This window comes from Schistocerca cancellata, chromosome 2, assembly GCF_023864275.1.
Source record: "Schistocerca cancellata isolate TAMUIC-IGC-003103 chromosome 2, iqSchCanc2.1, whole genome shotgun sequence".
Taxonomy (NCBI): domain Eukaryota; kingdom Metazoa; phylum Arthropoda; class Insecta; order Orthoptera; family Acrididae; genus Schistocerca; species Schistocerca cancellata.
In genome coordinates, this window is record NC_064627.1 from 206226597 (window position 1) to 206240434 (window position 13838).

The window sequence follows — 13838 nt, forward strand, 5'->3', positions numbered from 1 at the left end:
AGAGTTGGGAGAAGAACTGACCCCTTGATAAGTGTGTGACCAGTTAATCTGGATGTGGAAGTTTGTATGTGTTGTTCACTGATGGTGAATTCACAGTGCTCTTTAAATGGCTGCAAAGTCACAATTTACCATAGGGTTTCTTCATGATGATGGCAGGGTGCGTGGCCTATTCACTGGAGCAAGTAGGAAGCACAACCCCAAGAGAAGTGAACCCGTCCAGCTCTGCCTTTACATGGAAGCTTAGGCCTGTAGGAATCTGCCTAGCACGAAAAAATCTAGGATGAGCCAGCTGCTTTGAGTTTATGTGGAATTGAAAGTCTGTGATGCACCCCTAGGCCTTTTGCAAAGGTATCCTAAAATTTGGAGGAGAGAGATTCCAATGATTGATCGGTGACTTTGGCAGATACTAACTCTATGGATCATCATAACTAACACTGCTGAAATGATACCCTTGAAATTTGGTGTGAGGTAGCTTGAATCCTGATGAAGAAGGTAGGCTACTTTACAAAGCGTGTAATGAAAGATATTTATTAACTTGAAGAATATTACACAAATTAAGGGAAAATATTTACTCCTTGAAAAAGCTATTTACTCTTTTTCTTTTGAACTTTATCAAATTTGTGAAAATGCTTTTATTGGTTGTTATGTTCTATGTAATGTGATTGAGCATATCAATACAGTGCTTATTGAATTATCAATGTATTTAATCGATACTTCCATATTAGTACCAGTACTATTAACTGCAAAAGTAACTCTGCCTGTTAGGTTTTCAAGACTCTACTGGGAAAGTTGTATCTTTTTGGATATTATTAACACTTTTAAATATGTTATATGTGAGTGGCTTGCGGATGACACCAGCATGATGGTTAGCAACTCTTAGTATTTATAGATTATTTGTGACAGTGGAAATCCAATGTTGTTGTGGGCGTTGATTATGATATTGAGTTGCTACACCACCTGGCATTGCTGGAGGGTTTTGGTGGAGAAACAACAATAAAATCGAATGACAAACCCAAGAACCACATTTAAGGCTATTAGTATAAGCCTCGCAAACAGAAATCTGATGTAGCGCGTAGTTCTAAGAGGGCTCAAGTTGCAAAAGTTACCTGAAACTAACAAGCCTCAATGTAGCCTCGTGTTTGCTGGCCTTGAGAGTTACAGGGAAATGACGATAATTGCATGCCTATCACATTTTAGATGCTGAGTGTCAATCTCTTACACCTTCCAAGGCAGTTGAAAGCTCAACACAGAGTCATACCTGCACTTGTGGAATGTGTAAGGGCTTTTGTTGAGGCTGAATTTCACTATGATCTGTTAACTGACTATGTTAGTCATGAGTTAGTAATCTTAGGTGTTGGATAAAAAATGTAGGCACTATAAGGCATTGAAATGGAAGTTACAAGTGGTTGGTATGTGCTGTACTGGTGGCAAAATTTCTGTTTTCCAGTATTAGATGAGTCAGAGGAATCCCTAAAACTCAACTTCTGCAGGGATGTACGGAATCGAGGCAGTTTTTAAATATTGTTAGAAAATATAATGCATGCTTTCAGATTCGTCATATAGCAAAATATTAGAAACATGTTCATTATGTACCTACATACTGGACTGCATTCATTTTTTACCATCATATACACAGACATCTTGTAAATTACTAGCTTGCTTACTCACCATCACTCATCGTAAAAAAACTACTGATATGTGAGTAAAGCAGCAGGTAAAAGTTAGTAATGCATGTAAATCTTTCCCACTTGTTGGAGCAAATACAGCTTTATTTAACAACAGTTTCTCTGAAGAAGTCATGAGTAAGAGGATATACACAGCTTTTGAAAACTAATGCTGGAAGTGTTCAGGAGTATCTGACTGAGGGCACAAAAATGAAGAACTATAAGGAGGTTCTCATATAAACATTATTGCGAAATAAAGTTTTTATCAATCTGGAGGTTAGTTTGAACATCAAAATGCTGTACTAAGGATGGTGCTATTATAGGTAATATGATGTTTCCTTTCTCTTAGCTTTCAACTGACTTTCCCAGCCAATTGTTGGAGGACCTGCAATTTAATGCGATTCAGAACCACAGCACGAGTTGGTGTTTTTCATGCTAGCAAACATAACCAGAAGGGAAAGAAATGAAAAGTTTCAGAGAAAGTGCTAGAGCCAACTAACATTACTACACAGAGCAGTGAAACTTGAACATTCAGTATTGTAATGCCTCATTTTAGGACCAGCAAATGTTTATTGAACTCAAAATTCTGTAACAATGGATTAAATTGTCCATTAGTCTTCGAAACCAAAATATAATTATTTCATGATTAAAACTGATAAAGTCCAAGCATGACTACTTCATTGCACATGCATATTACAATTATAATATTTGGCACAGTTACATATAAGTATTATGGTGATAGAAACCACAAGCTCATCAAATAGAAGCACTGTATGCATATGTTACACTAGCTGTGGCAAATGCGGCAGCCACTATTCTAACACCAGTCTGGCCTAAGTAAAGAGTGTTGGCAATCATAGTTCATTTTTTAGAGGCAGAATCAAATAATGGCAGCTGGTGAAGAAAAACTAAGAGTGGGCCAGCCACTGGGTAGCCTTATATTGGCCTGCTACAGAATTCCATGTGACTGGCCTGCAATATTGGCAGCTTTCACTGTAGAGGTGCCATCTCTGGATGTGGATGATGTTATTCATATCGATATGGATGCATCTTCTATTTGCATATTCGGCAGGTTTACTTAATCTACCACTGCAATAATAATAATAATAATAATAATAATAATAATAAAGGACATACACTTTGCCAGCAGAAACATAGACTCTGTTAAGATAAGCTGCGGTTACTATTTTAAAAACAATAAAGTTGTAGAAAGAGTGCACATTATCCATACTAAATCCACCAGTCTATAACATCAACTGTGATGCTTGGATATGATCACTGAGTAAGTGACAAGAAGACTCCTCATCAAATGCTTCTCAGTGAAGTGTGTTCCATTTCAAGATTCTAAGACGTAACAAAAAATCAGCCAAAGTACGTAATGAAGATAATCTGCAGCAACCCCCGATACCTTTGAGGAACTTGCCAAAGACTGTCACTACTGGTGCTCCATTGTCCTTGCTGCAGTAGGTATATTTAAACCATGAAGAGGGCAACTGACAGAACACACTGTACTGAACTATACTATCACAAGACTCTGCCAGAGAAGGCAAAGTATGTTGCTGAAAATTTTGTACCAAAAGTGAACTGCATATTCATATGGGGACATAATACAAAAAGAATGGGTACCAGCTCCCAACGACAAGTTTTCCTGAACTTGATAATTTCTTTCCTGTTCATTATTAGTTAGATAGTTTCTTGTTAGTCACTTGTTTGAGAGCTTTGTTGTGATCGTACACAGTTTCAGGAGGGAGGGTTGGCTAATTTAAGATGGCAGAAGACACTGATGAGACACTGCTGAATGATTTGGATAAATTGTGCATTATACATTACAATAAAACACATATGGCAGTTGTTTTCAGTAATTAACTAATTATGTCAGAATACTTAATTTTTCTTTCTTGACTAGTTGCTAAAATCTCACTAATTGCACTACAAAAACAGAACTTGTGCTGACTTTCAGTACTGGAATCCACAGCCAGCCATCCTATTTTAGATTTTGTCTGATTTGCCAAAATCACTTTCAACAAACACAAATACACAAATATGTTTCAGTCAACAAAGTCATTCTGTATTTCCTCTCCTTTTTTTGTCCAACTGAGTCTGTGTTCCGTCTGTCACAACCCTTATATTGACATGTGTTAAGCACTAACAATCCTTCCTTTTAGGCCATACTATTTTTTTTCTGTCACATTCATTCTAGTCACATTCATTCTATAGATAAACAACAGCACTGTTTTTGGTGATTTGCCAAGATGAGCAGTTAACCATAATAAATAACTTCTTCCCTGCTGGGCTGACAGCTTGCATAAGGTCATAGGTCATAATGATATCTTCTTTATACTAATTTTGCAAATGTATAAAGAAGATAAAGTTTTGAGATAAGGTACTTGGTGCATTTTCACAGTTTGAAGAGTAAGTTTGGGGGGGGGGGGGGGGGGGAAGAAAATCTTACTGATATGTCTTGAGAAATATGTAAGAGAATGTTACGTTAACAATTCTTCACTTTTTCCATATGTATCTAATTTGTCTGTGTTAATAAATAACTAAAGTAACAGGAATTTGAATGAATGAGGGAGGTAAGTGGTGGTCCTATATCTGTCACTTAGCCCTCCACATAATCGGAAGAAAGGGAGCAGTAGTTGATTGTCAGCCAAAATTGTATAGCTCGTGGGACATTTCTGCACTCCCATTCTTGCTACTGTGTGAATATTATCTTTATGTTGTAGTTAATACATTACCAATTTTTGCCCATTTCTTTTCTCTTTAACATCATACATCTTGTTACCCAATGAAGAGAGTGTATGATAGCACTTTTTTGTTGCTATCCCTATGTTGGTTTCAAATCTAAATGTGTAAAATTTATTCATCTCATATTCTTGTTCTTTCTCTGTGTTCTTACTTTAGTTTGCCTGGTTGCAGTGCTTAGCTATTAAATATAATTTGTTGAAAAGAGTTGACAAAAAAGCAACTCAGCTTTGTTAGTTTATTTTGTATCTGCATGGAGTGAAGCACATAATTACAGTTTTATTTTTATTTTCCTTGTAATGTAAGGATTATTTATGCTTTCTGTAAAAATCTTAGTTTTAGCTAGTTTTTATTTGTTTGTAGTTTGTTTTTATGTTAAAATGCACAAGCACAATTCATAAATGATGACGTAGTTGTGGACAGTTATTTTTTCCTTTCAGTGCATGATGTGTTATCAGTTTAGCTTGGATGAAAATTTGCAGTGGAGACTTTGACTACAGCATGTTTCTATTAGACGTATTGAGAGTCTGCCAGCAATTGGTGAAGGTTAATGGAAGCCTGGGTCCATCCAGTGTGCAGTCTGCAAACAGATTATTCTGCTGACCATCCTGACCGGTTTCAAAATAAATTAATAAATTACTGAAGGGGGGGAGGGTGGGAATTATTTCAAGTAGAGTGAGGGATTGTTCCCTGACAGTGTGTGAGGTATGGAGTGGCATTACCTGACATGTTGCATTGACTGAAATAGAGGTTGTAGTGCTCTACACTTTTCTTTTCTTTGAAGCTTCAATTGTGCTATTAGCACACAGTGCACTTTTTTTTGCTCAGTGATTAATGCCCTTCTTTAGGCAACGCTAGTAACGATATCATTTCCACTTTTGTTTTTTGGCTTAAAGAGTCATTCAGGATGGATTTTCGTGCAGTCATATATTCTATTAAAGAGGCATTTAATTCTTGATACCTTATTGTCCAGGAAATATGTTTGGGACACGGATGGAGAGTGTGAGGAATGAATTGCATGCATATTATTACTACAGATTTTTACAATATCTCCTTCACAGCAGTATTAGTTCCTTCATGAAGTCTCTTCTTAGTAGGCAAATGTATTCTGTAGTGGAAACTTTGAAATTTCTTAAAAATGTCACTTTATAATTGCTCCTTTTCTGAATACTTACCTATATGCATTCTCAAAGTAAACTCTAATGAATGCCCTTGGACCATTCAGAGACGGTTCCACCACCAGTCACATTGGGCTGCTAGGCAGGAATGTTTCGATATAACCACTTCCAAACGCTCAGAGTGATCCCTATTAAAATTTTTTTTTTTTTACAATGAGAAGAAATGTTGCGGTGAATCTGATCTGGACTATAACTTGTCTAGAATTTAGACTTTTTGAAATTGTTGTGTTTATGTTAGTCTTATCTTCCAATACCTCCTCTGGATTCTCTCACAAGTTTTGGAAGGTACTGTACAGCATAATAATGTACAGTTACTGCCATACCTTCACCAATTGAATGAATGCAGTGTGCCCATTTTGACAACAAAAAATTGATTGCAGTTTTTTTTTCGATACTCCTTTCTATCTTCACTTTGATTGAACAGCCATCATTGGGAAAGATAGAGACACAAACTTCTCCCCCTGATGAAATAACAGTCTTGATGGTTTGTGACCAACTATGATGCTGATAATTAATTTTAATTTGTCAGAATTGAACTTACCAATAATTAACATAAATTCAAACTGTGAGCTGTGTGTTCCTGAGTTAGGTAGTGTGGGATGTACCATCTGGAATCTCGCCTGTCAAATGAATGAGATTTTAGAAATGTGTTTCAAAATGTGAGCTAAACGTTGTATTAGGTGTGTTTGGCACACTTTTCAGTCATTCTCTGAACCAAATACCTATTTGCTTCAGTAGCTGCAATTGCTGGTCATCTTGGTGGATGATTTTTGTCTTCCAGATAATACTGTGGGTGCAGGCCAGTGAGAACCTCTGTATGTGAAATTCATTATGTGTTGTTGAAACTTGAAACAATAAAGTACACTGCATTTAGCTGTTGTGTGCCTTCCCAAGAAATGTGATTCTGTACTGGAATCCCCTAATTCTGGAAACTTAGTGTGTGAATCGTGTACACTAATAGATCAAAAGTAAATGTTGCACAACATTTTTGTCACAGTCTTGGAGATAATTCTCACTTCTCTGTAATACTGTTCTTTAATGTTCATGACTTATTCAATGAAGAATTGAGTAATCGCTGGGGTAAGACTAACTTTTTGCCCAATATTTGATCTTAATTCAATTTTCATTCGTTGTTTTAATGTATAGTAAATGTGTTCATTTGAAAATTAATTCAGTTTTATTGACAGTGTAGACTCCATAATCAGCCATAATTGTAAAGAACTAGGCGAAAATGTTGAAGAAGAATGAAAGGTATATGAATGTTGTCCTTCCTTTTTTAACCAGTTCCATTCACTACCAAAGAGGCTAGCAGGTTTTCATGCACTGTTCACACCCAGGCTTCAGATGATTTCGAAAAAGTATTTGCGAGATTGAACCATTATCATCATTTATGGATGGCTTCTGTACACACAAAATATTTATTTTTGGGTTGCTTCAATACAGTGCTGTGGAAGTGTCAACCCAGTAGCGTAGTCTTACCCCAAGCAATCAACGAAACAGCACAGCCATGTTCGAGACTGTGACATTTGGTGACACGGAGTTTACTGTCCCAACTCGCTATTTGGGACTAACGCCAAAAGGTATAGGAGCTCAAGGGATGGTTTGGTGAGTACCTGGACGTGCAGATTTATCAACTTCTGATTATTATTTGATTTTTGCGGCATAATAGAACATAATATTCCCTTCACTTTTGTTGTCTAACAGCCCACCATTCAATATAGCTCACTTTTGACCAGTGGTATCCTTGTATTTTTGTGTTTGTCTGTGTTCTATTGCTGCCAGTTGATGTGTTTACTTAATTATTTTGATTTCATAGAGCTAACCCACAGTGCAATAACGTATATGGTATTACATCACTTGGAGCAAAATTCAGATTCATTGAATAGATTCAGGTGACAGACACACATAGGACAGAAGTTCTTTTATCAGGTTCTCACAAAAAAAAACATATATAAAAAAAATAAAAAAAAGCTACACCAGTCTTCAGACACACTAAGAAATATTTTTGATATCACATTGCTGTTGAATTATCTTTGAACCTCATTATATTGTCCTCCCTCTCTATGAATATAATTATCATGATTCCATCCTATTGCAAAGAACTTAATTTATGTCTCCTTGTAAACTGTAGTTGATGTCCAGGTGGGATTTGGCGTACTGACTTAATTTTTGCTGAGCTAATTTCGCTTAAATATTGCTTCCTTGACAACTGCATTGTACTTCACCATTCTAATCCTTACTGATCACATGTACTGCAGTTATGAATAGGTACAAACTTTTCTTCTCCTGCTCTGATTACATTTCTAATCTAATGAGCTCTTTTTTTTTCACACAAAATAATTTGTAATGCTCAAGTATGTAGTTACTGTAGCCATCTTTAGTGAAACATTCACAAATATTTTGCATGCACCTAGCCATTTTTCCAAAGCTTGCAATTTACTTTGTACAATTAACTTTCTACCCAGGGTATCTTTAATGTGGTATTTTGGAGTAGGGTTCTGTTAAACATTAAATCATGACATTGATATTTCGGCAGATTTTGATTATACCTAATAAATGAATTTTTTCTTTCTTTTCTGAATCGACAACCTGTTATTCTCTTACCATATAGCAGAGATGCTGAGTTGCAGATAGAGGGCACAACAAAAAGACTATTAGAAAATGAGGTTGTGGCCAACAAGGCCTTCATTGGAGAAAGAAACACACACACACACACACACACACACACACACACACACACACACAGTCTCTGCCTGCTGAGGCCGCACTGCGAGCAGCTGTGCATGATGGGAGACACCGGGTTGTAGGAATAAGGAAGAGGCTGGAGCAGGGATCGGGAGGGATAGCCAGGTAGGGATGGGGGACAATAAAGTGCTGCTTGTAGGAGCATACAGGGCTGAGGTGGAGAGAGGGTAGAGCCGCTAGGTGCAGTCCGGAGGTTAGACGGGGTGGGGTGGGGGTAGTGAGAAAGGAGAGAGGTGAAAAGATTGTGGGTACGGTGGTGGAATAGAGGACTGTGTGGTACTGGAATCGGAACAGGGAAGGGGCTAATGGGTAAGGACAAAGACTAATGAAGGTTGAGGCCAGGAGGTTTACAGGAATTTAGGATATAATGCAGGGAGAGTTCTCACCTGTGTAATTCAGAAAAGCTGGTGTTAGTGGGAAGGATCCAGAGGGCACAGGCTATGAAGCAGTTATTGAAATGAAGAGTATTGTGTTGGGTGGCTTGCTCAGCAGTGGGGTGGTCCAGCAGTTTCTTGACCACAGTTTGTCAATGGCCATTCAGACAGACAGACAGCTTGCCAGCTGTTATGCCTACATAGAATGCAGCACAGTGGTTGCAGTTTAGTTTGTAGACCACATAACTGGTTTCACAGATAGCCCTGCCTTTCATGGGATAGGTGATGCTTGTGACCGGATTGGAGTAGGTGGTGGTGGTGGTGGTGGTGGTGGTGGTGGTGGTGGTGGTGGTGATGTGGTGGTGATGGTAGGATATATGGGACAGGTCTTATATCTAGATCTATTACAGGGATATGAGCCATGAGGTAAGGGGTTGAAGCAGGATTTGTGTAGGATGGACGAGAATATTGTATAGGTTCAGAGGGCAGCAGAATACCACTGTGGGAGGTCTGAGAAGGATAGTGAGTAGAACATTCCTCATTTCAGGTTATTATGAGATGTAGTTGAAACCCTGATGGAGGATGCGATTCAGTTGCTCAAGTGCTGGGTGGTTGAGAGTCATAAGGGGAATCCTCTTCCGTGGCCGGACAGCGGGAGTTTGGGAGTTGGTTGGTGACTGCAGAGGTAAGGCATGCGAGATCGATTTTTGTACAAGGTTGGGAGGATAATTACGGTCTGTGAAAGCCTCAGTGAGACCCTTGTTGTATTTTGATTGCAGAACGAAGTTCTTGGTATGGAATGGGTGGCAGCTGGTGAAGTGGAGATATTGCTGGTGCTTGGTAGGTTTGATGTGGAAGGAGGTACTGATGTACCCATCTTTGAGGTGGAGGTCAACATTGAGGAAGGTGACTTGTTTGTTTGAGTGAAACAAGTGAAGCAAATGGGGGAGAAGGTGTTGATGTTCTGGAGGAATATGGGTTAGGGTGTCCTCACTCGTGATCCAGATCATGAAAATGTCATCAGTGAATCTGAATCAGGTGAGTTGATGATGACCTTCACGTCAGTAGATGGCTGCATCAATAAATCTGTCCGTATCAAACCTATCGACCACCAGCAATACCTCCACTTTAAGAGCACCCACCCATTTCATACCAAGAACTGCCTTCCATGTATCCTAGCCACGGCCATCACATCTGAAGTGATGAGTGGTCCCTCTTGAAATACACAAGGGTCTCACTGAGGCCTTCACAGACTGTAATTACCTTCCCAACCTTGTACAAAAACAGATCTCCCATGCCTTCTCTCTCCAGTCACTCACCACTTCCCAAAGTCCCATCGTCTGGCCACAGAGGAGCATTCCCTTTGTGATGCAGTACCATCCAGGACTGGAACAACTTAATTACATTATACGCCAGGGTTTCAGCTACCTCATGTTGTGCCCTGAAATGAGAAATGTCCTACCCACTATCCTTCCCACACCTCCCACAGTGGTATTCCACTGCCCACTGATCCTACACAATATCCTCATCCATCCCTACACAAATCCTTCTCTCAACCCCTTGCCTCATGGCTCATATCACGGTAACAGACCTAGTTGCAAGACCATTCCCATACATGCTCCAACCACTACCTGCTCCATTCTGGTCACAAGCATCACCTATCCCAGGCTACCTGTGAAACAGGTCATGTGATCTACAAGCTAAGCTGAAATCACTGTGCTGCCATCTACATGGGATGACAACTAATGAGCTGTCTGTCCGCTTGAATGGCCACCGACGAACAGTGGCCAAGAAACAGCTGGACCATCCCATTGCTGAGCAAGCCACCAAACAAAACATTCTTTATTTCAATGACTGCTTCACAGCCTATGCCATCTGGATCCTTCCCACTAACACAAGCTTTTCTGACTTTCACAGGTGGGAACTCTCCCTGCATTATATCCTAAATTCCTGTAACCCTCCTGGCCTCAACCTTCATTAGTCTTTGTCCTTAGCCTCTGGCCCCTTCCCGGTTCGCATTCCAGCTCTACACAGCCCTCTGTTCCACCAAAGCACCCACAGTCTTTTTACCTCTCTCTTTTTCTGCTATCCTCCTGAGTGCACCTAGGGGGGTTCTTAGCTTTACTCCTGGAGGGCACCAAGATGATATACCAACATGTAACATTTCAGATCAGTTTATTATAAGCTGAAGAAGATTAAATACTTAACTTGTTACAATAAATGTCCAAAGGAATTTCACAAGCAGGTATTACTGCCACAAAATACTAATGTATCACTTGACACAGAACTAAATACTGGTCTCTTCTCACAAAGCACACTTGAGTATAAGCTTTTATGCTAAGACCTGTGTAAGAAAATTGTCACACAACTTGCTCAGTAGAGAGATGATGCTGTCATCTTTGAGATGATTGCTGACTGGGCTAAGTGGTACTCTGATCTGATAAAGTAAGCGAGCTGATCCAGTGGCATATGGAAACACTTAATGGGCATGTCAGTGCCACTGCCTCTCATTCATCGTTGCTTCTGGCAGTGACTTTGTTTACTTGTGGTGTCATCATGAGGTACCATCTTACCCTGGCACCTTCCTGTTCAGACGACACTAAAATTTTGGTGCAGAAAACAAAGGGGAGGTAAAGAAGGAAATAACTGAAGATCTGTTGGAAATAATAAAGTGCCCAGATTTCAATAAATAAGATGACAGGAGAAACTCAAGGGAGAATGGTTGCAGTGACAAAGCGTAGCCCTTAGACTATGACTCGAGACAGCAAACAGTCTGCACTGATATCGCAACTTTTTGTTATATATTATAAAGAAAAGAATTCATTTGAACAATTCTGAAACTTACGTTGGCTGGTATGTACCATGATACGAACTTGTGATGAAAGTGTAGTTTCCTATGGACTGTAACAATCTCTAAAACAAATATTATTACATGTTTATCTTACAGATTATGTTGACAACAAGGATTTGTACTTGTTTGCAGTTGCTGTGGAACTTCAGTTTCATTATCATACTTTGACACATATTGCCACAGATGACATGTAGGTACATATTTAAAATACCTCCTTCCAGATACTAAATCATTTCAAAACTTGTAGGCCAACATGAAAATGAAAGGAAACAAACATAGCTAGGCACATTCACCAAAATATTACCAGATTTTCTCCCCAATTGATAGAATAGGCATTAAATTTAATTCCTATGTTTTGAAACATTTATATATTTAATAGATAATTAAAGAAAAAATGAGAAGGGAAAGATGATTGAAAAGAAAAGAAAGAGACATGAAGTTGGATTGTTGAAATGCTGGCACCTAAGAAAATTAATATTTATAAATGACACAAAAATACATAAAAAGCAAAATTGTCAAGGTCAACAATTCTACAGCATCTCAGTGTAATAAAATTTTCGAAGGCTCAGGTCACTATCTATGTCAGTTTGTGAATTGACATCATTATTATGCTGAGAAGGGTTAGAGTAATTGACAAGACATGTAATTTGATGAGTTACTAGGCTGTCGAATGTTAAAAGAAATTAGCACAGAACAGGTCCGTAACATATTTAACAATTTACAGGAAGCAAAATTAATGTGACTGCAGGGGTGGAGAAGTTAAATATCAGTCAGCCGCAGTTTAGTCACTGGTCACTTAAAATCAACTGTGTTGATGGAATTTCAAACAAAATTCAGAAAAGTTGTTCCGACTTAATAAGTAATGTTGTCAGTAATACATGTAATGCATCACTGGTAAAGGAAAATTTCCAGATAGATTAAAATATGAAATTGTTAAATCTCTTTGTAAGAAAGGTGACAAGAAAGACTTAAATGATCATTGTCCAGTTTCCTTTATGGCTTCTTTTTCCAACATATTCTACAATAGAAGTCTCACATTTAAGGAGCAACAATTTAATTAGTACATCACAGTCTGGATTCCAGAAGTGTTGCTTGACTGACAATTCTATTTAAGCATTTGTTGACCAAATATTACAAGGCTTAAAGAATGATATGTCACCAGTTGATAGTTTTTTGTGATCTTACCAAGCCATTTGATTCCTTGGATAATCTTACACTCTTAGAAAAACTCAGGTTTTATGGAAATCATGTCCTTATACACACCTGATTTGAATTGTACTTAACAAACAGAATGCAAAAAATTGTACTGGATATTTTAGACAGTGTTGCAAAGGTAGAAAATTATAGTGAATGGAGATAAATCACAAAAGGAGTCGGGGTTCAATTCTGAGTTCATTCGTTTTCTTTATATATGTGAATGGCCTTCCACTTAACATTCAGCAAACAGAATTGGTGCATTCTGCAGACGATACTAGTGTTACCATGAATCAAATTAGCAAGAAAGCTACAAAAGATGTTATTGGTGTTTTTCAAACAATTAATAAGTGTTTCTCTCAAAATGGACTTTCCTTTAATTTCGAGAAAAAACACATTATTCAGTTCTGTACAACAAATAGTCATACAAACAATTGATGTAGCAAATGGAGTAAGGACAGAATGCTTCAAATTCCTCGATGAACATTCTGATGAAACCATGAACTGTAACCAAGCAAGGTTAGCACACTGGATTCGCATTCGGGAGGACTACAGTTCAAACCCGCGATCGGCCATCCCGATTTAGGTTTTTCCATGATTTCCCTAGATTGCTTCAGGAAAACGATATTAGCGATCTTCTCATACAGTTAAGTTCAGCTACTTTTGCTCTTAGGGTAATTGCTTATCTTAGAAATAAATAAATTAAACTCCTGACATATTTTGCGTGTTTCCATTCAATGATGTCTTAGGGCCTAATTTTCTGGGGTAACTCACCACTTTGAAAGAAACTATTGACTACACAAAAGTGAGTAGTAAGAATGGTGTATGGTCTCTACCCATGGATGTCATATAGGTAGCTCTTCAAGGAGGTAGGCATTTTAATCACACCATCACAAAACATACATTCGCTAATCTAACCTAAAATCATTTCTTATGTGCAATTACTTCGATTCTATGGATGAATTTATATTTGAAAAGCAATAGCCTGAAAAAAAGCATTGTTTTTAAGTGATATTGTATTGTTGATTAACATGAACACTAATAAGGTATATGCATCCTGTAAACTGACAATCCACGTTGTTTCTGT

The 13838-nt window shown here is 38.2% G+C and overlaps 1 protein-coding gene across 6 annotated transcripts in view; it reads left to right on the plus strand.

The window, feature by feature from the left end:
• Positions 1-13838, plus strand: part of LOC126161534 (stress-activated protein kinase JNK) — a 566777-nt gene that overhangs the window by 476704 nt on the left and 76235 nt on the right. The window contains exon 2 of one of the 6 annotated variants that reach the window (XM_049917459.1): positions 7031-7192. The exons of the other annotated variants lie outside the window; for them this stretch is intronic. Within the exon in view, the coding sequence (XP_049773416.1) occupies positions 7095-7192 (98 nt within the window). The 5' untranslated portion in view covers positions 7031-7094. The remainder of the gene's footprint in view (positions 1-7030; positions 7193-13838) is intronic. 6 annotated transcript variants of the gene reach the window in all.